The sequence below is a fragment of the Balaenoptera ricei genome, chromosome 7 (genome assembly GCF_028023285.1).
Source record: "Balaenoptera ricei isolate mBalRic1 chromosome 7, mBalRic1.hap2, whole genome shotgun sequence".
Taxonomy (NCBI): Eukaryota; Metazoa; Chordata; class Mammalia; order Artiodactyla; family Balaenopteridae; genus Balaenoptera; species Balaenoptera ricei.
Window position 1 is genome coordinate 114,507,223 of NC_082645.1, and position 22,558 is coordinate 114,529,780.

The window sequence follows — 22,558 nt, forward strand, 5'->3', positions numbered from 1 at the left end:
AACAGAACTTGCTGAGAGGGGATGCTGAGTGTAGTCTGGACACCCGGAGCTCCAGAGGACCCGGCAACCAAGACACGCCCATCAGCGGACACGAGCAGTGTGACCCCGGGCAGGCACGTGACTCCCCTGAGCTCCCTGTCTGTAAAAGCGGCTGCCTCTGTCCTCTGTCCTCTGTCCTCTGTCCTCTGGCCTCTGGCCTCTGTCCAGCCTCGCTGCAGTGAGGATGCTCTCAGATTCTGTCTGGAAAAGCATTCTGGGAACCAGTGGGTGACACACATGTCGCAACCGTGCCCTGCAGGGCCACCCCGTGGCTCTGGGTTCCTGGGCTGTCTGAACGTTGTGGGCCCTAAGGGCCGGGACTCTGTCCTTGGTATGCCCTTCGCTTGCGCTCCCTCTGACCGGCTGGTCTCCCTCGGTCCTCCCCAAAGATGTGAGGAGCCCTGCAGCCCCGGGTAGCGGTGACATCACCACCATGAGCCCAGCAGGAATCCATCAGGCGGAGGGGTCTCTGGTGGCCTCACGGCCTGTCATCCACAACCCTGCCGGAAGGGTGGGTGGTCCCCAGCTGGGACACACGCTGGGCATCAGGCCCCGGGCCAGCAGCTGAGGCCCCCAGGCTTCCCAGCTTCCAGCTCAGCACTAGCCTCGAGGCCAGGAACCCCATGTCCTATCCCAGGGGCCCACCTTCCCCCACATGCCCGACCCCAGTGGCCCCCTCAGCTGGGCACAGACGGAAGGGGGAGCAACTTGGCCCCAGGGGTACCTGGGCTTTGCTGCACTTCCTGCTGGAGTCTCACACTACAGGTCCCCCAACCCCAAGGCCTCCCCTAGGCTGGCAGGAAGACAGGAGGCATCAGTCTTGGGCGGAGCTGGGCAAAGCAGGGAGCCGGGGCGGGGACCAGAGCGCTGGGCCTGATGATCTCCATTCCAGCCAGGATCCCAGGCCAGAGGCAGGGGGTGATGCACCGCATGCAGAAAGCCCCCGACCAGAAGGTGGGTGGCAGGTCAAGACAGGGAGCTAGACTGTCTTTCTGCCCTCACTGCCCGAAGGACATGGTATGTATGTGCCCAGCCCAGGGGGAAAGAGGCTTCAGGAGGAAACCAAGGAAGAGCCATAAACACAGCACCTCTCAGGAGCCCTGAACACAAGGGCCCTACGTCCCCCCGACAGGCAGCTCCGAGCAGGGCTCTGCGCCCTGGACTGATTAGCGCAGCCTCTACGGTCTTTCCCCGAGGAAGAGCCCCCGCCCCGGGGACCTCGGCCACTCCTGCTCCCGCTGGCTCCCGTGGTGTCCTTCTTCGTTCCTGCCTCTTCTCTGCGGAGCCCCACCCTCCGCTGTGGCCCGATCAGTGTGGCAGGTGCGTTTTCTGTCCCCACTCCCTCAGGTTGGTGCATCCAAGGCTCAGATAACAGGGACTTTTTAAACATCACTCAAGGCTGAGAGGCAGACAGACGTTATCTGAGCATAAAGACAGGGGCTGGACTGGCAAGAGGTTGACCCCTGCAGTGGGAGATGGGGACAGGCCACACGTACCGGGCAGTGCTCAGGGAGTGGCTGATTTCTCCAGGCCACCCCTGAAGTAAGAGAAACAGACCGGAGCAGGTAGGGCCGGCAGCCTCAGCCCTGCAGACGCCTGGGATCCCCCAGTGGGGCTCCTCCCTCCCCCTGCCCTCCCACCCTGGGCCACGCCTGGAGCCCCCCTCGGCACCCTGCCCCCACCACTCCTCTCCTTCTCTCTTCCCAGGAGCTCCTGCTCCAGGCTGGAGGGGACGCCTCGAGGCCACACATCACCGGTCCCCCTTCTCCAAGAAGCTGAGCCAAGGCCTAGCCTGGGCTTGACGACTGGCTAGGGGACACTGCAGAAAGTCCTGCAGGGGTGAGGGGGGCACCACTCTGGACATTCAGGAGAAGTTAAGTCCCAGCGTCATGCTGGGGTGTAGGTCACTGGGCTTGGTGTTCTGGCCCCCGTGAGGCTGGTCCAGGGGCCCCCTCAGAACCGTGCAGGGGCCTCGGCAGGACTTTGGTGGAGGGCGGAGTGGGTGCTTGGTGGGAAAGACAAGAGCTGGGGAGGTGGGACAGAGGCAGCCCAGCCGAGGCCACCAGGAGGGAACAAAAAGGTCTTCTCTAGGGTCTCATTCTGTTAAGGGCCTGAGCCTCCCCCGGGAGTTCATCCAGTCCCACCTGCTCTGGGGGCCCCTGAGGAGGCGGAGGCAACAGTAGAGCAGCTTTATTGACCTGACTTAGCAGCGAGAACACAGCGAAGGCGGGGCCTGTACAATCCAGCCTGGTCGGGGGTCTGGCTCCCAAGAGCCTAGTCTGGGGACCTTAGCGTCTCTCCCCCAGGCCCTCCTGGAGCCCAGCTTCATCCCTGTTCTGGGTCCCTCCCAGATTGGGTGCTGGGTCCTAGAGGGGCTGGGGAGGCGGATGGCACCCGGAGTGGACCAGAGCCGGGTCCATGCCTGCCCCGGCCGCCAGCGAGAGGCAGTTCGTGCAGGGAAGTAGGGGCGTGCAGGTGGGCAGCGGGCTCACCACACAGAGCACCTGTGGGCAGGGTTCATGGGCGAGTCCTTGGGGCAATGGAAGGCCCGGCCGAACTCCTCGAACTGGGACACGCTGCCCAGCACCCTGGGGCAGGGGAGAGACCCACAGAGTGTGTGGCACAGGCCACCATACCCCAGCTGTCCCTTCCCACCCCGACCCGCTCCCACCCCAGACACAAGGAGGGGACGAGGCCCACGCGGGCAGGTGGGCGTACCTGTAGTGCTCAGGTGCGTGCTTGTCGGTCAGCACCTGCAGGTAGATGGACTGCGACCGCCGCTTGATGCACCAGTTCTGGGCCAGGATGGGGGTGGAGGGGAGGAGCGGGGACATGGGGCCAGGCGCCCACTGATGAAGCCCTGCAGCCACCCCCCTGCACACTAGGCCTCGATCCCCCACCAGAACCCACAGGGCTCTCTGAGCAGTGGCTGATGGGAGATGGGCTGGAAGCTGTGCCCCCTCCCCCCCTCCCCTACTGGCCCCCGCCCGCACACCTGGGCAAAGGCGATGAAGAAGAGCTGATTGTGCGTGTACTTGAGCCGGTGCAGCGGGTGCTCGGGGCCGTGCTCGCGCACCCACTTCTGATAGGCCTGGGGGTGCAGAGCATGGAGCTGCGGTGCCCACAACGGGGCCACCTGGCACCCTCCACTCAGGCCCTCACCCGCCCCAGCTCTGCACACCACCCACCCTGCTGAGCCCCCCGGACCCCTGCCTTCTTCCCTGCCCAGAAGGCTAACCTCAGGCAGGTGCCACCCCCTCCAGGCAGCCTTCTTTGCTCTCCTGGAAGGCGGGGGGCCTAGGAGTCCCTCTTCCAGTGGACACTGTGCCCAGCACAGCACCTCCCCTCCAAGACCAGAGCTCAACAGGATGGGGAGGGAGGGATGACTAGGTCTCTAGCCCAGTCCTCAGCGACCCCCACCGCTCCTCCCTCGGGGATCGAGGGCCAGGCAGGGGCAGCTCACATAGTAGGCGAGCTTGAGGCCGCCCATGTCCGCAATGTTCTCTCCAAGTGTGTGCTTCCCATTCACCTGGCGAGAAGGGAAGAGGTTGGAGGCTGCCCAAGGCCCTCTGGCCTCCTTCGGGCCTTTCCTCCCTGGGCCCTGCCTCCACCCACCTCCCCTTTCCCGGAGGGTTTGGGTAGGACTCCCCCACTTTGTGCCCCACGTGCGTGTGAGTCTGTGTGAACTCATTCTCTCGCCCAAGTCAGTGTGCACGCAGACCCTGGCGGGTGTGCGCGGAGCTCGGCACTGGGTTTGTTCAGGCACGTGAGCATGCATGGAGGCGTGCACGCTCCTTGTCTGTGCTGGCCAGGCCTGAGGGGCCCAAGGGGCAGCGAGGGGGCCTCACCCGCTGGTTGTAGACGGTGAAGTTGTCGTAGAGGTGGACGATGCACTCGGCCTTGCGCAGGAAGCGGCTGTGGGAGTCCTCTGTCCACCAGTGCAGCAGGTTGCCCGAGCGGTCATACTGGCCCCCTGTGAGCGGCAGCGGGGCCGGGCCGAGACTGGCCTTCACCGCAGAGCCCGGCTGGGCACCAAGGCCCTCCCCACCCACCAGCCAACATGCACAGGGGGGCCGCGGGGCCTCCATTAGCCCTCACCACCCTGCCCGCCACTGCCTGTCCTCCGCCACCCCTCAGGCCGCCCGCAGGCCTCACCCCAGTCATCGTAGCCATGGGTCAGCTCATGCCCGATGATGGTGCCGATGCCCCCGTAGTTCAGAGACCTGGGCCCGTGGCAGCAGCGTCAGGCCCCAGCCTCACCCGCCCTCTGAGAGCCCCGCCGAGCTGCTGCCCAGGCCTCAGGAGGCCCTGGCCAGGCCACGAGGTAGCCCAGGGAGGCCAGTGTCTGCACGGTCCCAGGACGCTTGTGCCTCAGCTTCCTCGTGGGGTATGTAAAAGGGGCCAGTGATACCTGTGCAGCTGCCTTTTAGGAAATAACATCTAACAGAGCTGGGCTGTGGGGAGGAGACAGGGTTGGAGGGAGACAGGAGGGAAACTGAGGCACCCCACGTGGGATTTGGCCTTTTTCCTCATCACTAGGATTGTTCCAGTTTTGCAACACCCCAAGAAGCCTCAAACCAGGTAAGGGGGACTCAGGACATTTAAAAGAATGAAAAAAAAAAAAAACTACACCTTTTTCTAAATAACCAAAGGTGAAGTGGGACTATGGGGACCCACGGTTGCAGCTGTCATCACTGTGGTGCCCAACCCGGGCACGGGGCCATCTGAGCAGTCCCCACCCACCCCGCAGACAAGGCCACGGCCAGGTTCCCTACTCACTGCGGAAAGTCAGGGTCGTACAGTGTAGGCTGCAGGATTCCAGCGGGGAACACTGTAGGGAGGGCATGGTCAGCGGGAGACGGTCCCCACCTCCAGGCCCTGCCCCTTGTCTGGACACACCCCCTTACCCATCTGGTTCTTGTTGGGTAGATAGTAGGCATTGAGCGCCTGTGGGGGGAGGAGCCACCTGTGGAGGGAGGCTGGGGTCAGCTGGGGGGACCCACACTCCCTCCACTACAACCCCTACCTCCTCGTCTCCTCCTCCTTAAAGGATGCCCTGGTGTCCCAGCCTACAGCTGTATCCTGGGCCTCCCCCAGGCTGATCCCACACCCTGACAGCCCCCACTTGCACCCTGTGCAGGCCCGGTCCTCACCCCCCACCAGCATGTCTGTGAGGCGGTTTGCCCCATCAACCTCCTGGCGTTGGTAAGGAACACTGTCCCCGTGGCACCCCATGGCACCCCTGACCCCCCAGCTCCAGGCCAGGTACCCACGTGGACTTGTCCACCTCCTGCCGGATCTTCTTGACTGAGAGCTGGATGCTGAAGCGGATGCTGTTCAAGATGTTCTTGAAGTAGGTCTTCTCATGGACCTCAAACTGCATGGGGGATGGGCAGCACTCAGCGGCAGGCCGGGGCAGGGCCAGACCAGCACCCAGCAGGTCCCACGCCCTCCCAGCGTCCGTCAGCTGAGGGCTGTGGCTCCTTCTCTGTGGTGGTGTTGGTCTCCATGGGGGTCTTGGCCATGGGCCTGGAGAAGCCTGACGGGTCAGGCCGGGTAGGGCAGGGGCAGGCCCACCTCGTACTCCTTGTCCACAGCCTCGGGTTTGAGCAGGAAGTCCGGGTAGCCCACCATCACCATCATGTACTGGAGCTGCAGGCGAGAGGGTGGTGAGTGGGCCAGGGCCTCAGGAGATAGCCTTCCACCCCTCTAAGGGAGAAAGCTCCAGGGCCAGCATAGGAGTGGGGCTCAGGGAAAGAGGAAAGCAGGCTGGGTGATGCCAACTCCACAAGAGGCATCTTTGTCTCTTTTGTTATCCCAGCACTTGGCACACAGTAGGCACTTAATATGTGATGTGGAACCAACAAATGGGAAAAGGGTCCCACGTCACCTTGGCCCGAGCGGCCGCCTTGGTCTCAGCATCCATCCAGTCCAGCTCCTCCAGGCGCTGGCCCAAGATGTACTTGATGTCTTCTACCAGCTGCTGTACCTGCAGGGTCAGGGGTCAGGAATCAAGGGTCAACCCAGGAGGCCTTAGCTCTGAGCCCCCAGCACCTGGAGTAAGGGGTACCCCCTAATCATTCAGCACCACGTCCTAAGGCCAGGACTTGCTGCTCGGCATTCCTAAGGCCATCCCACTGAGCATGGCAGAGCAGGGAGGGCAGGAGCTGGGTGGGGAGAGGGTCCTGCAGCTGACAAACCAGGTAGGCTTCCTGGAGGAGGAAGCCTGGTGAGGAGTAGCCTGGAGGCTCAGAGAGGGCCGAGCCCTCAGCTGAGCCCGGTGCCCTTGGCTGCAGGGGGATGTGCGGGGCTCCCCATGCTCCTCATGCTTGGACCAAGGCCATGCAAGAACTTCATGCCCATCTCAGGACCCGCACCCCTACCCTCAAGGCCAGGGCAGCCTGACCTTGGCCTTGCTGGCAGCTGAGAAGTGCTCATGCACAAAGAGGGCACCGAGCGCCATGCCAAAGTGACGGTTGGCCTGGCCCAGGCAGACACGGGCCAGCTCCTGTGGCTTGTCGCTGCCCTCCATCTCCCGTGCCAGCTCGTGCAGGGCCTCTCGGAACGGTGGGGACAGGTGCTCGCTCAGGACCACCACCACGCGCCACACCAGGTAGTTGTGTAGGATCCTGAGGGCCAGGTGAAGCAGCTGGGTGTCCCGACAGGCTCACGTGCGCGGGCGCCCCGGGCCCCAGCCCCCAGCCCCCAGCCTAGGGTGGGACCAAGCATCTGCACAGGACTGAGGGTCATTCCAGGTACTCCCAGCCCCAGTCGGGGAGGAGGGCTGGGCCCACACACAGCAAACCCACCTCAGGCCACCGAGCAGAGCACCTGATGCTGATGGGGCACGGGCCAGCACTGATTTCTGACTTGCCGTGGGGTGGGAGAGTGAGCACTTGGGGTGATTGCCTGCCTCAGAACTGGCCTTGAGAGGCCTCAGGTCCTTCCCAAGCGGGGCAGAGACCAGGGAGGCTTTCCTCAAGGTGGCCCTGGGGGAGCAGAGTTGCGGCCACAATTTCCCCTTCTGACTTCAGATTCATTCAAGCCTCACCATCCCCACATGAGGAAACCGCAGCTCAGGAAGCTCACAGATCTGCCCAGGGTCCCACAGAGTAGGTGGGACAGCCAGGTCTGAGCCTAGGGGTCTGGACTCCTTTTCCGGTGCTCCTCGCCTGATTCCCCAGAGTGGATGGATACCGGACAGAGGTGGAGGCAGAAATTCAAAGCTCTCCAAGCAGATAGGTCTGGGATGCAGGGGAGGGGCCTGGGGGGCAGGCACGTAGCAGGCGGGTGACGGGCAGGTGTACCTGCGGGGTGTGGAGCGGATGAGCTGGGACACCTGCTGCATATAGTCTGTAGCCAGAAGCACCAGCTCCTCATCCTCTGAGAAGTCCTCCTGGAAGATCTGGTCCAGTAGCCACTTCCACCGCAGCTGTGGGACCACGGATGACAGTGGGGACAGTGGGGTGGGGTGGCAGGGACCACAGAAGACAGGGAGGGGGTCAGGTAGAGGCAACAAGAGGACACGTGAGTCCATGGCCATGGAAGGCCTTGCTCGTCCCTGGGGAGGGGACAGCCCAGGAGTCCCAAGATCAGCGCCTCCCCCACCAGGGCTGGGTCACACTCACGTGGGGGGTGATCTTCTGCAGCTGCCCCAGTGTCACCTTGTTGTATACGGAGCTAACATCTCGCCGGAGGTCATCATACTCTGACACTGTGATCTGGGGATGGAGGGCGGAGTTGACCGCGCCCTGCCCCGTGCTCCCCGCCCCCGCACGCAGCAGCCGCCCTGCTCACGTTGGCCAGCTGCTGCTCCAGCTGCAGGATCTCCCGGGCCTTCTCCTCCACAGCCTCAGCACCCAAGAGGCTGAGCAGGCGCTCCATGAACACCCGGTACGCTGCCAGGATCTGCACCAGGAGGGGCACGTCAAGGATGCAGTCCGGTGCCAGGCCCTGGTCCAGGCCGCCCGGAGTCCCAGGCCTTCCCTGAACCCCATCCCATGCTCCCACACCTTCTCACTCTCCTCATCCTGAGCCAAGTACAAGGTCCTCTCTGGCAGGGTGAGCCCATCCTGGTCAATCTGTGGAGAGAGATGGGGGACAGAGATCAACTCTCCCGGCTCCTGCAAACAGACTGCATTCCCATCCAAAAGGGCAAACTGAGGACACGCCAGACATCCACTGTCACCAGCCCGGGGAGCATAAAGACAGTAGCCCCTCCCTCATTCCAGAGAAGCTGGTCTAAGCCCACACACCTGACTGGCCTAGCCTGGGGACAGAGGGGGGCGCCCCCCCCCCCACCTTTCCTCCTGTAATCCTGTCCTTTCCCTACCCGTGAGGGGCACTCTCGGGGCGCACTGACACTTGGTCCCCCGCCCCGCAGGCATTCCAGCCCTCCCCAGCCCGACAGGCCTGTCACCACAGCCCATCAGTACACCCCTCCCTCCGAGCTCTCACCGCTGCCAGAGGGCTGGGAAATTGCGGCTCCCGCGGCTCTGCTAAACACCGCAATTACTCGAGGGAAATTACTTGCGCCCTCCTCCCGCGCTCTGCCGGTGCGCGCTCCCTTCCATTCCTCTACCCTCCCCTCCCCTCCCCTTCCGCACCGGTCTTCTGGGCGCATAGGGAGCGCGGGGCAGGCGCGCCAGGCCGAGGCACCCCTAGTTCCTAGCCGCTTGTGGGGTGCCCGGTGCGGGAGGGTGGGGCGCACTCACGCGGATGACGTAGCGCGAGGAGTTCCTGTCGTCCAGACTGACGGTGAGCGAGAAGAGCGCGGCGGCGCTGTACACGCCCTGAGCCTTGTACAGCAGCCGGTTGAGGTCCCAGGGCGCCGCCGCCCCCGGACGCTCCGCCGCGCCACCCAGGTCCCAGCCCCCGCAGTCCTCGATGACCTCGAGCATGGGCCGCGGGCCGAGCCGTTCGATTTCACGCATGTCCAGGCAGGAGCGGAAGAAAGCGCGCACCTTGCGCTGGGCTGCGCCGCCGGGCCCACCCCCGGACCGCGCCAGCAAGCGCCGCAGGCGCTCCTCGTTCTGCTCGCCGATGGCCGCGATGGTGCCGTAGGTGAGCTTGTCGTCCGGGATGGCGTGGCGCCGCAGCCAGCCGCCGCACGCGAAGGAGTAGAAGTCCTGGCACGGGTCTATGCTGGCGTCCAGGTTGGAGGCCAAGAAGCGGGCGGCGCGCGCGAAGGCCTTTCGCTCCGGGCAGCCCTCGGAGCAGGTGGCGCCGCCCGCAGCTCCCGGGCCCAGGTACTTGAGAGCCAGCATGGCGGCCAGGATGGCACAGAGGCCCGCGGCGAACACCAGCCCCGACAGCAGGCACACCTCGCGCCGGTTCCAGCGCGGCAGCCCGGCCCGGGCCCCGGGGGCGCTGCGCCCCGCACTCAGCGGGAAGCCGGGGGGCAGCGAAGTTCCCCGCGCGCCTCCCCCACCGCACCGGCTCACGTACTTGACCTCCTGGAACTCGTCGTAGTGTGCTGTCATCGAATACGGGGCCTCCATGGCGCCGCGGGCACCACCGCGCAGCCCTTGGCGATCTCCGCTACAGGATGCTCCGGGCCGCCAGGCTCCTAGCGGGCCTGCGCATGGTCCCCCCGGGCCGTAGCTGCGGGAAAGGTAGATACAGGCTCAGAAGGATACTGGGGCTCGATGGGGTCCACGAGCACGACGAGGAAGGGCACGGGCCTAGGTCCAAAGGCTGGAGGCCACCCCGAGTCCCCAACAACGAGTGGGCCTGGGGCCTGGCCTCCCTGCGCCACTCGGAGAACGAAGGAAGGGGACGGCTCTGAGTGGCCACCATCTACCACACTGCACAGCGGGGTCCTTTAACCTCCCCTCTCCGCTCATACATATGCGCGCCGCAGGTTGGGAGGCCCGTAATAAAGCAGGGGAGCACCGAGCATGGGGCCTGGCACGTAGCAGGCCTTCAATGGAAGGCTGTTTCTCTTCTCTTTGCATTTCTTGTTCCGGACCTGCTACAGCCAAGGCCAGGTGGGGGGAGGGGGAAAGCAGAGGCAGGGGAAAGGAGGTGCGGTCAGTGCCCCTTCTCTGCAGACCCTGAAGCCGCCTTCAGCTTTCCGCACTGGAACTAGACGCTCAAGAAAGCGACTAAAGAACCAAACTTTGTCCTCACGGATGTCCGCAGAGCCATCCCCAGCCCTGTCTTCTCTATTCAATGGCCAGAACGCCCACCAGTCCCGTTCCCAGGCGGCCCGCGCCGGCGCGCCATCCCGCCCAGGATCAGGGAGAAACCCCCGACGGCCCTAATGGACCCGGAACCGGTTTCGTCCCCCGTCCTCGCCCTGGGCCACTCCCGGCTTCAACAGGTTCTCCCCGGAACCCAAACTTGGAACAAGTTTCATCCCTGGCGCAGAGCGAGCTGGCCCTGCGCGCCCCGAGCCCTGGGTGCGGAGCCTCCCGCGCCGCGCAGTCCGCGGAGCCAGAGAACCAAGCCCGGGAGTCGCAGCCGCAGCCTGAGCCGGAGCTGCGAGGACGCAGACAAAGCCTGGAGGCTCGGCGCGGCGGTGGCGGCGGAGGTGGTGGCTGATGTGGCCGCGGCGGCAGCGGGCTCGGGCGCCACTTACCCGGCAGGTGCGCGCCCGGGCGGAGCGGGAACAGAGTGGATCGAGCCCGAGCCGGGGCCGGGGCCGGGGCCGGAGCCGGGGCAGAGCTGGGCGGGCGGCCGCTCTCTCCGTGCGCCCGCTGCCTCCTCTGCTGCCGTGCCTCGCTGCGCCGCCCGCCGGCCCCGAGGGAGGGGGCGCGCGGGCGGCTCCACCCTCCTCCGCCCGCCCCCCAGCGCTCCCTCCTTCTTTCTGCCTCCATCCCGGCTACCTGTCAGCTCTGTGGCAGCTCGGGGGCGGGGAAGGAGGCTTCGGGAACACGCTCCCAGGGGTCTAGCACAGGCCCTGGGCTCCGGGATTCCAGCCCCGAGAGGAGTGAGGGCCTCAGGTCCCCTCCGCTCCGATGCCCCCACTCAGGGATGCCTACCAACCCGCCTGAAACAGGCTCAAGCTGAAAATAAAGAAGCTAGTGGGCCAGCCCAGCCCACAGGACGGGAGCACCGTGCAGGGAGGACTCGCTGAAAGGCTGTGGGGTGCGCTGAAATCGCGCCTGTACCGCCTGGCACAGTGCCTGGACCAGAGGGGTTTCAGTAAGGGGCTTTCCGGGTCCTCCCCTTTAGCTCCTGCCCATGCCCAGCCCTCCCCCAGGGACACATTGGGGTGTTGGTCGGCAGTGGTAGAGGAAGAGCCCCAGAGGCTGCTGCAAGAAGGGGCCGCAGCGCTGAGACCTCGCGCCTCCCCCAGACCTTGACTGGCCTTGGTACCCACTGCTCTGAAAGCTCCTGGCCAGGTGGGGAGAAGAAGACTGGAGAGTAATGAAAGAGCCCACCCTGCAGGAGCCGGGGAGGGAGGGAGCCTGCCTGCTCTGGCCAGCAGGCCGTGTCCTCGAACAGGCCCTTGGGCCTCAGGACCCTGGTATTTGGACTGGTGGGAGGACAGGCCAGGTAGGGGGGAACTATGAATTTATCCACCCACTCTCCCTTCTTCTGGTTCAACTTGCTTTTGTTTTTGTTTTTTAGGCAGCGTTGCATGACACGCAGGATCTTAGTTCCCTGACCAGGGATCAAACTCGTGTCCCCTGCAGTGGAAGCCTGGAGTCTTGACCACTGGACCGCCAGGGAAGTCCCTCAACTTAATTTTTAAAAAATTTATTTATTTATTTATTTATTTTTGGCTGTGTTGGGTCTTTGTTGCTGTGCGCGGGCTTTCTCCAGTTGCAGCCAGCGGGGGCTACTCTTTGTTGTGGTGCACAGGCTTCTCATTGTGGTGGCTTCTCTTGTTGCAGAGCACTGGCTCTAGACGCGCGGGCTTCAGTAGTTGTAGCACGCGGGCTCAGCAGTTGTAGCGCACGGGCTCAGCAGTTGTGGCGCACGGGCTTAGTTGCTCCGGGGCATGTGGGATCTTCCTGGCCCAGGGATCGAACCCTTGTCCCCTGCATTGGCAGGCGATTCTTAACCATTGCGCCACCAGGGAAGTCCCTCAACTTGCTTTTTTAATGTGGGACCTCCCTCCCACGACTCCCAGCCCCTGGACACAGGGCCTATTTCTGCCAGGCTCACTCACCTCTGTACCCACAGGGCCTGGCCCATGTGGGACACAGGGAACTCAAGGCTTCTTGGATGAATGATACTGTTTCTGGAGTCTCTGCTTTCTCTGCCCTGAGCTATCCACCCACTCTGCTTCCAGTGTCCCTTGCAGGGGACCCCACAAAGCACCAGCACTGCCAGACCTGAAGGTTCTAGCCTGCAGGACTGACCTATACAGTGTTAGAGACAGCCCAAGACTGCCATGGAGCCCCATCTGATAAAAAGCACAGTGAGACAGGGAGTAAAGGACCCATCGTTCTGTCCCCTCCCTGGGGCTGCTTATCAGCCAGACCCTGAGTGGCCACCTCTGCCCCCATTCTGTCTGTCCCTTTTCTGTCCAGCTGTTCACCTCTAAGCTACCACTCTGGGTACTCTGTACCTCCATCTCTGGCCGTCTCAGGGTCCTCCTTTGACCCATGAGTTCTTCTTGTGTCCAGTTAATTCTACCTAGGGGAGGTGGAATTATGTACAACGTGGTGATTCCATAAAGGGGGAGGGGAGGGCAGGGCGGTGGCAAAGTGTCTCTTTGTGCTTTTAATCTGCATTTTTCCCTCAACGTTTTTGTCTCCAGGAGGATAATTTTCCAGCCTTTTCAGGTCCTGATTGGTATCATTTCTCCAGCAATGACAGCTTTTTATTTTCCCTGAAATGAATGCCACGAAATTTCCAAGAAATATAAAAATGGATATTGTCTCAGGGAGCCGACTCTCTTCTGACAGAAAGGCACAAAGGCAAACATGCTTCCCCAGGGACTCTGCTGCTCTGGTCACTGAGGGGTGGGGGACCCAGGCCCTCAGCTCCTCCTCCATCCCCCCTCCCTCCCAGGTCAGCTGTAGGACCCCCCCTCCTGACCATCCCTCTCCCAGACTCTCAGCTGCCATTGATCTGTTCATCTGCCTCCCAGCTCCCGGCCAGGCCACCCTGTCTGCCTGCCTGGCCCCATCTCGCGTCTCTGTACAGCATGTCATCCCTCACCCCAGCCCAGAGTCTCCCCCAGGCCTGAGCGCAGCAACTAGGACCCTCGGGAGCTGACTGGGGACTGTGCCTGTGACCACTCAGTCCTAGTGCCCCTGCACCGCCCACCAATGAAGAGTGGCCCCGCCTCCTGTGCGCTTCTGTCCCTCCTCAGAAAGGGAAGCTGCGTGGAGGGCACTAGGCATCTGGCCCCCAGCTTCCTCACTCTCCTTTTTGAGGCTCCCGGTGTCCCCTCTCATTGTCAAAATGACTCCCTGACTGAGGAGCAGGAGAATGACAGGACACAGCCAAGCCCTGAGGAGGCAGTTAGATGCCTTGTTTGGGGCAGGGGGAGCAGGGGGCACTGGCCAGAGCTGGTTGGAGAGAGAAAGGGGCGCAGTGCTAGGGGCAGAAGTGAGCGGACCCTCTGCCTCTTCCCTTCCCAGATTCTAGCCCACCCTGCTGGGCGGGGCATCACTGGGTCTGGATTCTGGGGAAGGGGTCAGAGCAGCCCCTTCTGTGCCCCACTCTGTGGGTACAGCAGTCCCCACGCTAATGACTCACATCTATTCAGCTTCCACCAGGTGAGGTGCTAAGTGCGTGACCTCAGAGGAGGGCTGCTGACCTGAAGCCAGCCTGGAGCCCGTCGTGATCAGACCCATTTCTGCACCTGTCTGGCCTGCATGTGTAGGGACAGACTGGGCCTCTATTTGCCTGCTGCTCCAACCTGAACCCCCTAGCCCTGCCTCTGCTCTGGGAGATGCCCCCCTGTTCCATCCCATCCCCACCAGCCCACTCCCCGCCTCCAACAGCGCCGCAGGATCTCCCTTGCCTTGGAAAACATGTCCCCCAACCAGCTTCCTGTCCTCCGCCCAGCCTCCCAGGGCTCATTCCATCTATTATTCACAGCACAAAATGGATTTTTAATTTGAGAAATGAAATGACTCTCCCGAGTGGCCAGGGTGGCAGGGAGGGGGTGGGAAAGGCCGGAGCTGCCGGCAGCCGCTACTGTATTGACTCAGACTCCTGCTGGAAAGCTGGGTACAAGGGTCCATGTACCCCACCACCCAGCCTGTGCCTTCGTTCCACTCTGTTGCTATCACCAGTTGGGGTGAGTAGGGTGCCTGTTGGTCCTGCCTGAGCTCCCAGTGGGATCTGCTCCTGGCCAGGCAAGGGACTAGGGACCTTGCTCTCCACTTGCTTTCAGATTCCTGGGCCTGGAGGGAGGACAGCCCTTGGGCTTCCTGGCCTTGTCCCTCTCCTCCCCCAAACTTCCTGGCCCTCACTGGGCTGGGCTCCAGAGGTTCCCCAGTGCAGATCCCCAGCTGAGCTCCTCTGCTAGGTCCCAACACCTTGCTATGCCTGGAGAGCTCCACCCCAGCCTGGAGAGCTGCCCCAGTCCCCCCACTGGCCTCCGGCTCCCAGTGCCCCTCCTCACCCCCCAGGATAGAACTCACACCTACGTGGCCCTGAGGCAGTGACCTCTTCCCATCCTTCTTTGCTCTTCTCCCTCTCTCTGTCTCCCTACCCCCTACCTCTCTTCCCCTGGTCACTCGGACCTGTTGTCATTTCCCAGACCTTAGCTGGCTCTCACTCACCTCAGGGACTTAGCACTTGCTGTTCCGGCTGCTTGGAACATCCTTCTCCCAGCATCTCTTCCATTGGCCAATTGCCACGCATCCTTCTTGGGATGCCAGCTTCTCTCCTCTGGTCCTGTGCCACCTCCATGGGTGGGGGCTTGCCCTCCCTGGGCACCCACTACACTTCCTGCATCTTACTCAGCTGTGCAGCCCAGAGCCCGGCACAGCCGATGTATTTGATAGACATGGAACGTTCTCACACAGCTGTGGTTGGCTCATGGAACAGCCTGTGTGAAGTATCTCCCAGCCAGGTCTCACACTTGCGTAGCGCCCCACCGATAAACCTGCCCAGGCTTTCAGTCCCTACACACAGCTCTCCTTGGCTCTGGGACCCATCAGACGACAAGAAGGGGCCATTCCTCCCCTTCCCCACGCCCCTTGTGGTAGACTTCCATCCCCCCTGTGTGCAGATTCTTCTCTGGGGTCACCTACCAAACTCTAGATCAGTTTTTATTTCATACAAGAAATATACAGAAATACATTCTTGTTTTATAAGACTTTAACAACACAAGCATGTTGGGGGCAGGAGGCCCTCCTTCACACACGTCCCGCTTCCAGCCCTCCCCAAGGTAAGGTAAGCTCTGTGACCACTTCAGCATGAGCATCTAGGCCCATGCCAGCATTGCTTTATTTTTTTAAGTAAATGGGGCACCACGAGCTGTGTGATTTAGTGCCCTGTACCCGTGGGCATACACCAGCATCTCCCACACAGAAGTCCCCAGTGTCACCATCCCCAGCAGAGGGACACAGGTTGTCTTGTTCACACCCAGGTGGTGGCCCAGCCTCCCAACTCTGCCCTCTGGCCTCAGGTCCCACCTGCCTGCTGGCTGGGGAGGCCCCCTGCATTCCAAGCCCAGCTCATCTTTAACCTTTCTCCTCTTCCTCATTCCTTACTTCAGGGCCAAGTCCCAGCATCTGGCTTTGGAAAGGCTTCTCTCTTCCTCGCCTCCTTCCCATCCCATCCTGTCTGAGTTCCGGCCCTTAGTTCTTCTCCCTCCCTTACTGGAGGAAGGGCGTCTCTTCCCCTTGCCCACCCAGGCTCCGCGGCTGCTGCATCCTGCCCATTCCCGCCCCACACCCTGCGTGCCATCGTTATGGCTTCCTTGGTCTGGCTCCAGCCCCCTTTCCAGCCTCCTCACTCAAGCTCCCCCAAGTGTCCTGCCTCCTCAGGGGACTGGACTCCCACCTTCGCTCCTTTGTTCTAGTGTCCCCTCCTGTCCTCCCTTAGGTCCATTTCAAGCTTCCCGGATCCCCTGTTAGTCCCTAGGGCCAAGCAGGTCCCCACCGGAGGGAGGCTGCCTGAGGGCCTCTCCTTGCAGGACAGACATGACCATGTGGTCACCCTGGAGCCTGGTGCACGGTCTGGGCTGTCGGACCAGGCCCCTGCTCGGATCTGGGCTGCCCTCCCCCCCAGAGCCGTGATGGAGCCCCGACAGTAACACGTGTGGAGCAGCTCCCGTGCACATGCTTCCCCGCACTGAGTCCCTGTGTCCCCCCCAGGAGGCCCTTGTCATTGGCCCCCATTTACAGGGAGGGCACTGAGGCCCAGGGAAGGAAAGAAAGTTGCCCAGGTTCACCCAGCTCACAAGCACTGAAGCTGAGATTTGAACCCATGTCTGCTGCATTCGGATTCTTAGGGACATGCACACCCTGAGCTGGGAGATGGAAGGACACTCTGAGGGGGGCAGGCCGGGCACTCAGAACCCAAAGGAGGGCAGCACGGAGCCAGGGCCCCGGCTGTGATCTCCGTCCAGGAGCTGTGTTGGGAGTGCTGAATGTCGGGGGCCAGGCAGGTGCCAAGGCTGGCTTGGCCCAGAGACGTCAGGAGGAATCTCAGGGCCTGCAGCTGGGCCCTGGCCTCCCCTCCACACCCCACCTGCAAGGGCCCTTCCTGGGTCTCGCTGTCTGAAGTGCCCAGTGGTTTTCTGTCTGTTGCCCTGGGTACATCCCGTACCGCCTTTGTCCCCACCTGAGGTTGTCTTGTGACTTGGCATCTTCGTGGCCTCTTTTCCTCAGCTCTGTCGGGACCCCAGATGTCCCCATCAGCCTGTCCTTCCTGCCCAGCCTGAGTGGCAGGGCCTTGGCCACAGGCCATTGTGGTATGGTCCAGGTGGACAGAGCCCAAGTAGGGTGGTGATTCAGGGGGGCAGGGAGGAGAGGGGGTGGAGAGTCTGAGGTCTGCGGGCCTCTAGCTCTGACAGTCAGGCCCCTTGGGCTCACTGTATGATGCACAGGCCACAACAGGTAGCTCAGCTCCTGCCGCAGGATGCAAAGCAGGACACAGGGGCTGGGGGTGGGGAATAGGAAGGTGGACCCCAGAGGCTAGGACACATCTTCCTGTCAGGGTCACCGCAGCCCATCTCCTGCGATGCGAGGAGGGGGGCTTGGGATGGGCAGAGCCCAGAGAAGCCAGCAGGACCTGAAGGGCCTGTTGCAGGCTTCACAGGGTCACGGGGCTGAGGTCCCCTCCCCCAGCACTCCCTCGTCATTTCAAGTGATTGGAGCTGAAGGGGGATCATTAGCTAATTAAAGCCAAGGCCACTAATTGTCCCTTGCAGGAGAAAAAGCAGGGCTGCAGAGGGACTCGGGGGGCTGGGCACAGGGCCCTGGCCCTGGGTAGGGCCTCCCTCTAAGCTGTGTGTTTTGCAGGGGGGCGCGGTCCTTGATGAGGAGCTTCGGGATAGAGGGCAGGAGTCCGGAATCAGAGCTCCCGTCCAACACCTATGCTCGCCTCTGCCTAAGGCCCCCGCCCCGGGCTGTGGGCTGCGCTGGTGCATGGCGAGGGGCTCCCGCAGACATCCTCTGGCTGCAGTGATAGGTCAGATTTGAGGACAGGCAGCAGGATGCCAAGGTCCCCAGCCCCCGGCTGGCCCCCAAGCAGGAAGCCTGGCGGCCAAGTGTCTGCCTCCCCTCTGCCCCCTAGAGCCCCAGGCAGGTGCTCTGGCCTCGCAGGGGTACCAGCAGTGGGAGCACATCCACCCACTGCTGCCCTCAGCCTGGCACCAAGCTCCCTCCTAGCGGGATGTCCTAGGGCCTTCTGCCAGAACTACCAAAGTGGGTTCTTGGTTTTCTATTGCTGTGTAACAAAATACCACAAACGTAGCAACTTAAGACGACAGGAATTTATTGTCTCCATTTCTGTAGGTCAGAAGTCTGGGCGTGGCATGGCTGGAGTCTCTGCTCAGGGCCTCACAGGGCTGAAGTCTGGGTCCGCTGGGGCTGGGCTCCCTCGGGGGCTCAGGCTCCTCTTCCCAGCTCCTTGGTGGTGGCAGAATTCCGTTCCTTCAGCTGGAGAATCAAGGTGTCCCTTCTTTGCTGGCTATCAACCAGGGGCTGCTCTCAGCTTGGAGAGGCCGCTGCGTCCCTTGCCTTGTGACCCCTCCAACTCCAAAGTCATCAATGGAAAATCTCTCCCACATTGAATTCTTCTCATGCTTTGAATCTGTCTACCTTTCAGCCACCAGCCAGAGAAACTGCTTCTAAAGGGCCTAAGTAATTAGGTCTGATAATCTCCCTATCTTAAGGTCAACTGATTTGGAATCTTAATTCCATCTGCAAAATCCCTTCATAATAGTACCTAGATTTATGTTTGCTTGAATAACAAGGAGAAGTATGTGTGTACACCAGGGTCCAGGAATCCTGGGGGGCATCTTAGAATTTTGCCTACCACAGAAGATATGGGTGAAAGAGCAAAGTTTGTGTGAGAATATTAGCAGCTGACTTCTGGGCCAGGTCCTGGGCTTTAAGTGCTAAGTTATCTATCTCCTTTAATCCTCAGAATTCTAGGAGTAGGTGCTACTAGTATCACCATTTTATAGAGGCAGCAACTGAGGCCCTGAGAGGTTAAGTGATTTTCACAAAGTCACACAGCTGGTGAGTGTCCAAGCTGGAATACTAGGTTAACACTCTGACCCAGGCCTTACTGTGTGTTTTTGGAAAAGTTGTATAACCTCTCTGGGCCTCTGTAAAAGAAGGGGGATGAAGTCCATTTTCCATGGAGAAGCAGTCCAGACTTCAGGGCCCATATTGCAGGGGATGGGTGGGCTCTGGCCTGCCCTATCCTCATCCCAGTGGGCATGAGGGGTCCCTGATTAGCACCTATGGCACCCAGTGAAATGGGGTGGGCCTGGGTCCCTGATGTCAGCCGTCCAAATACAGCTGTTCTGGCTTCTGCAACCCAAGGACAGGATGTTGCCAGGCACTGAGGCTGGGGGCTTATGGTTACCAGGGGACCCCTGACAGAGCCACCGGAACCCCAGGATTAAGGGCCAGGAAATCACTCCTCCCAAGCCGGCTGGGCCCCTGGGAGAACTGAACAGGGGCTTTCAGACCTTTGCCCAGGGGTGAGCATGTGTGTTTGGGGGATGCCTTTCCTACCTTGAGGCTCTGGCTCTCCTGTCTCGGCTGGGCAGGCTACAGCGCTGGAGGGGGAGGGGACCACGGAGGTGGCAGTGGCCCCCGCCTGCCCACCCCCCATGAGAAAGACTGTCAGCCAGTCCCAGCGCAGTCGGCCTCCTCCCGCCGCCCGCCGCCCGCCCCACCCGCGTGCTTGAGCCGCCTCAGTAATGGGGCTTAATCATAACATGCATTAGCTAGGGCCTGCTGCCTGCAATTACCGCTTCAATCAGCCACCCACCACCTCCCCCCAGCCTCAGGCCACCTGTGGGGACACCCCGCCCCGCCCTCTCTGGCCCCCTCCCCAAATGCGGCACAGGTGCCCCAGGCTCTGCAGATGGACAGAGAAGTGACCCCTGGCAAGGGGGGCAGGGGACGGGGGCGGCCAGCAGCCAGAGGACGGAGAGCTACAGCTCAGGGTCACAGGCAATTATTTTAAAAGCCTGTTGGAAACCGCGCTGTTTCCCAGCGTGGCGGGCTCATCCTAGGGGTTGCACTGCCCCAGGTTGCTGACACGCTTGCATGCACACACGGGTGTTCACACGTGCTAGCCATGCACACACACAGGGACCGGAGTGTACCAGGGCACACGCAGTGGATGCATAGCCCTGGGGGGCCCACACGGACCCCAGAGAGGTGGGTACCGGCTGCCTGCAGGGTATGGAGGCACAGGGAGGCCCCACCTGAGCGCCCCTTTGCACCCCTGCCCCGCCCCCAGCACAGACCCCCTCCCGTCCTTTGGCTTCCCCACCCCACCCCTGGGGCACAGGGGGTCTGAGCTGAATTGGAGGACTTCCTGTTCCATCCAGCCTCAGAGCTTGGGGGGGCTGGAGAAAAAGGGGTGAAGGCGAACCTGGCAGGGGGACGGCGTGGGGGAGGGACTGCTGTTGTGCTGTGATTCTCTCTAATTGCTGTTTTGCTGAGAGGTAATTAAAATCCCTTTTTATTTCACACGTCAGAGCCCTCACCAGCCTGTGGAGAGGGCACAGGGGGAGGCTGGGAGATGGGGGCAACTGAGGGCCAGCCGCCTGGCACGGGGAAGCGACAGGGAGGTAGGGCGTCTGAGCCCAGACTGCCAGCCCGGTCCGCCTGTCACGAGGCCCAGCAGCAGGAGTTCCCAGCCTGGCCCCTGGCCCAGCCCATGAGCACACAGGGTCTGGCCCTGGCCAGGATCTGTGCAGCCCATCAGAGACAACAAAAGCCATATCTGCCAAGTGCCTCCTAGATGCCAGGCACTTTGCTGAGCTCCTAATTCATAGGATTATTACAAAAATAGCTATTACCAAGTAGATACCATTATTTTTCCATGTGTCAGGACAGTGACAAAGCTGAGACTCAGGGATTAAGAAACAGCCAAGACCCACTGTCTTGTCAGTGGTGGAACGGGATTGGAGGTGGCCTGATGACAAACTCAGAAGCACTATGTCAACCTGACCCTCCAAGCCACCTAACTGTCCACTCCTGCAGAGCCTGCCAGAGTTCCGCAGCCCTACCCTGACCCTCCTCAGAGTCTAGAGGGAAGGGCCGCAGCCTTAAGACCCCTGCCCAAGGCCCATGCACAGTGCTATGCCTGCCACTCTGGACACCATGGTCACCTGCTGACAGGTCCCTTGAGGCAGGAGAGGCATGGCTTGCCCTGTCCATCGGGACCTGTGGACACTCCCCAGAGGCCTAGATGGGGCCAAGAGGCTATGGCCAGATCAGAGCCCAGACTAATGCCCGGTCAGTGTCAGGCTGGAAAGAAGCAAGGCCCCTGCCTTCTCCTAGGCTGGCTAGGGGTGGTGGGCTAAGAGCAGCTGGGCCTTGCTGGGTGGGGCAGGTGAAAGGTCACTGATCAGCACCTGTTTCATACCTCCTTTCTCTCTGCTTGTTCTCTCCCTTCCTGTGGGCCAGGAATTGCATCACCCCATCCTTTTCATCATCCCCATCTCTGCTACCATCAGCACCACTATCACCATCTGCTATCATCGCCATCAGCATCATCACCATTACCTTCTCTATCATCATCACCATTTTCTCCAAATTCATCATCATCATCATCATCATCATCATCATCATATCATCATCACCGTCATATTCATTTTCACCAAAATCATCATCATCACTGTGATCATCACCACAACTACCATCATCGTCACCATCACCTTCTCTATTGCCACCATTTTTGCCAAGTTCACCATCAATATCTCCACCCACCATCATCACCATCACCACCGTCATCATTAAAATTATGACCATCATCACCATCACTTTCTCAATTATCATCATCATCATCATTTCCATCAAAATCACCACCACCATCATTGCCATCAGGGCTCACACTGTACCAGTCACTGTTCTAATAAAGGGCCTTTGTTCGTATTGAATTCTCATAATACTCAAGAAGTAGATGCCAGTATTATCCTCCCATTTTACAGTTAGGGAAACCAAGGTGTACAGTGAAGGAGCTTGCCCAAAGTCACAGAGCCAGAAAGTAGCAGAGGAAGGACTTGAATCGAAACTGCCTGACACTAGAGCCCAAAGTCATAGCCAATATACATCACCACCTCTCAGTCGAGAAGCCTAGGGAATCAAGCCAGAGGACGAGGGGAAAAGACAGTGGGGAGAGAGACACTTGGTCTTAGCGATCAGAGGCATCCCCTCCTCCTGGCCCAGCTTCCTGAGGACCCAGCAGCAGCCAGCCACCTCGTTGCTTTGCTGGGCCTTGGCAGTCCTACCCGAAGCCTCCCTCTGGCTGAACTTTGCCAGGGATGGAGGTAGGAAAATGGTCAAAAGGAGCCATATGACTTGAGAGGCTGGATTCTAGTTTTGTCTCCAGCCAGACAGAGGCCAGAGTGCCCCATCTCCCTCAGCATCCCCTCATTTTCTGGGCCACAACTCTGGGGGCTCATTCACCTCTTGTGCACGGTGGCCAAGTTGGGGATGAACAGTCAGGCCTGGGTAGGGGGGCAGGGAGGTGGCTGCCCAGGGGGGCAGGGCATGCAGCAGCTCAGCAGGATCCTTGGTGATATCTCGGGACACAGGACTAGATTGTAGCCAGAAAAGAAGGCTCTTCCCAAGGCTGCCAGCCTTTCTCTCTTCAGCCCAGGGCGTTTGCCTTGTTGTATTGGTCATTCAGGGGGACCAAAAGGCCAATCATATCCTCAGGGGACAGCCTGGTACCTGCCTCCTTGCCTGAGGTCTGACGGGAGTAGGAGATGGGGGCTGGGGACTGCAGAGGAAGGACCCCCTAGCAGCTCCCTCGGCCTCTCAAGGGCAGGCATGGTGACCCTGTGCCCATATAGCTCGGTTCACTGGCATCTGTGTGTAAGCAGAGCAGGGAAGCAAGAGAGGAAGGGAAGAGGCAAGGATCGCCGAGCAGCGCAGAGGTCGCCAGCGTCTCCCGG

The 22,558-nt window shown here is 61.2% G+C and overlaps 1 protein-coding gene across 2 annotated transcripts; it reads right to left on the minus strand.

Annotated features, from left to right (window-relative positions):
* Window positions 1-2,527: 2,527 nt before the first annotated feature.
* ECEL1 (endothelin converting enzyme like 1) lies at window positions 2,528-9,539 on the minus strand. Of its 2 annotated transcripts, none has more exons than XM_059927483.1 (17): window positions 8,754-9,539; window positions 8,052-8,120; window positions 7,837-7,947; window positions 7,668-7,760; window positions 7,347-7,471; window positions 6,446-6,668; window positions 5,930-6,028; window positions 5,617-5,691; window positions 5,319-5,416; window positions 4,947-5,005; window positions 4,819-4,870; window positions 4,195-4,262; window positions 3,888-4,012; window positions 3,503-3,568; window positions 3,035-3,130; window positions 2,758-2,834; window positions 2,528-2,627 (listed from the first exon to the last, which is right to left on the minus strand). In XM_059927483.1, exons 1-17 carry the CDS (start codon window positions 9,537-9,539, stop codon window positions 2,528-2,530), a joined length of 2,322 nt encoding a protein of 773 aa, XP_059783466.1. The 2 variants fall into 2 exon arrangements, with proteins under 2 accessions (XP_059783466.1, XP_059783465.1); XM_059927482.1 differs by having other exon boundaries at window positions 5,313-5,416.
* Between the last annotated feature and the right edge of the window lie 13,019 nt (window positions 9,540-22,558).

Excerpts from the sequence above, each read along its gene's own strand:
- ECEL1 (XM_059927482.1), bottom strand. The coding sequence starts at position 9,539 with ATGGAGGCCCCGTATTCGATGACAGCACACTACGACGAGTTCCAGGAG. Across the intron at positions 7,948-8,051 it reads AGGATGAGGAGAGTGAGAAG|ATCCTGGCAGCGTACCGGGT; the intron begins GTGTGGGAGCAT and ends CTCCTGGTGCAG. Across the intron at positions 3,569-3,887 it reads TCACCGTCTACAACCAGCGG|GTGAATGGGAAGCACACACT; the intron begins GTGAGGCCCCCT and ends CCTTCTCGCCAG.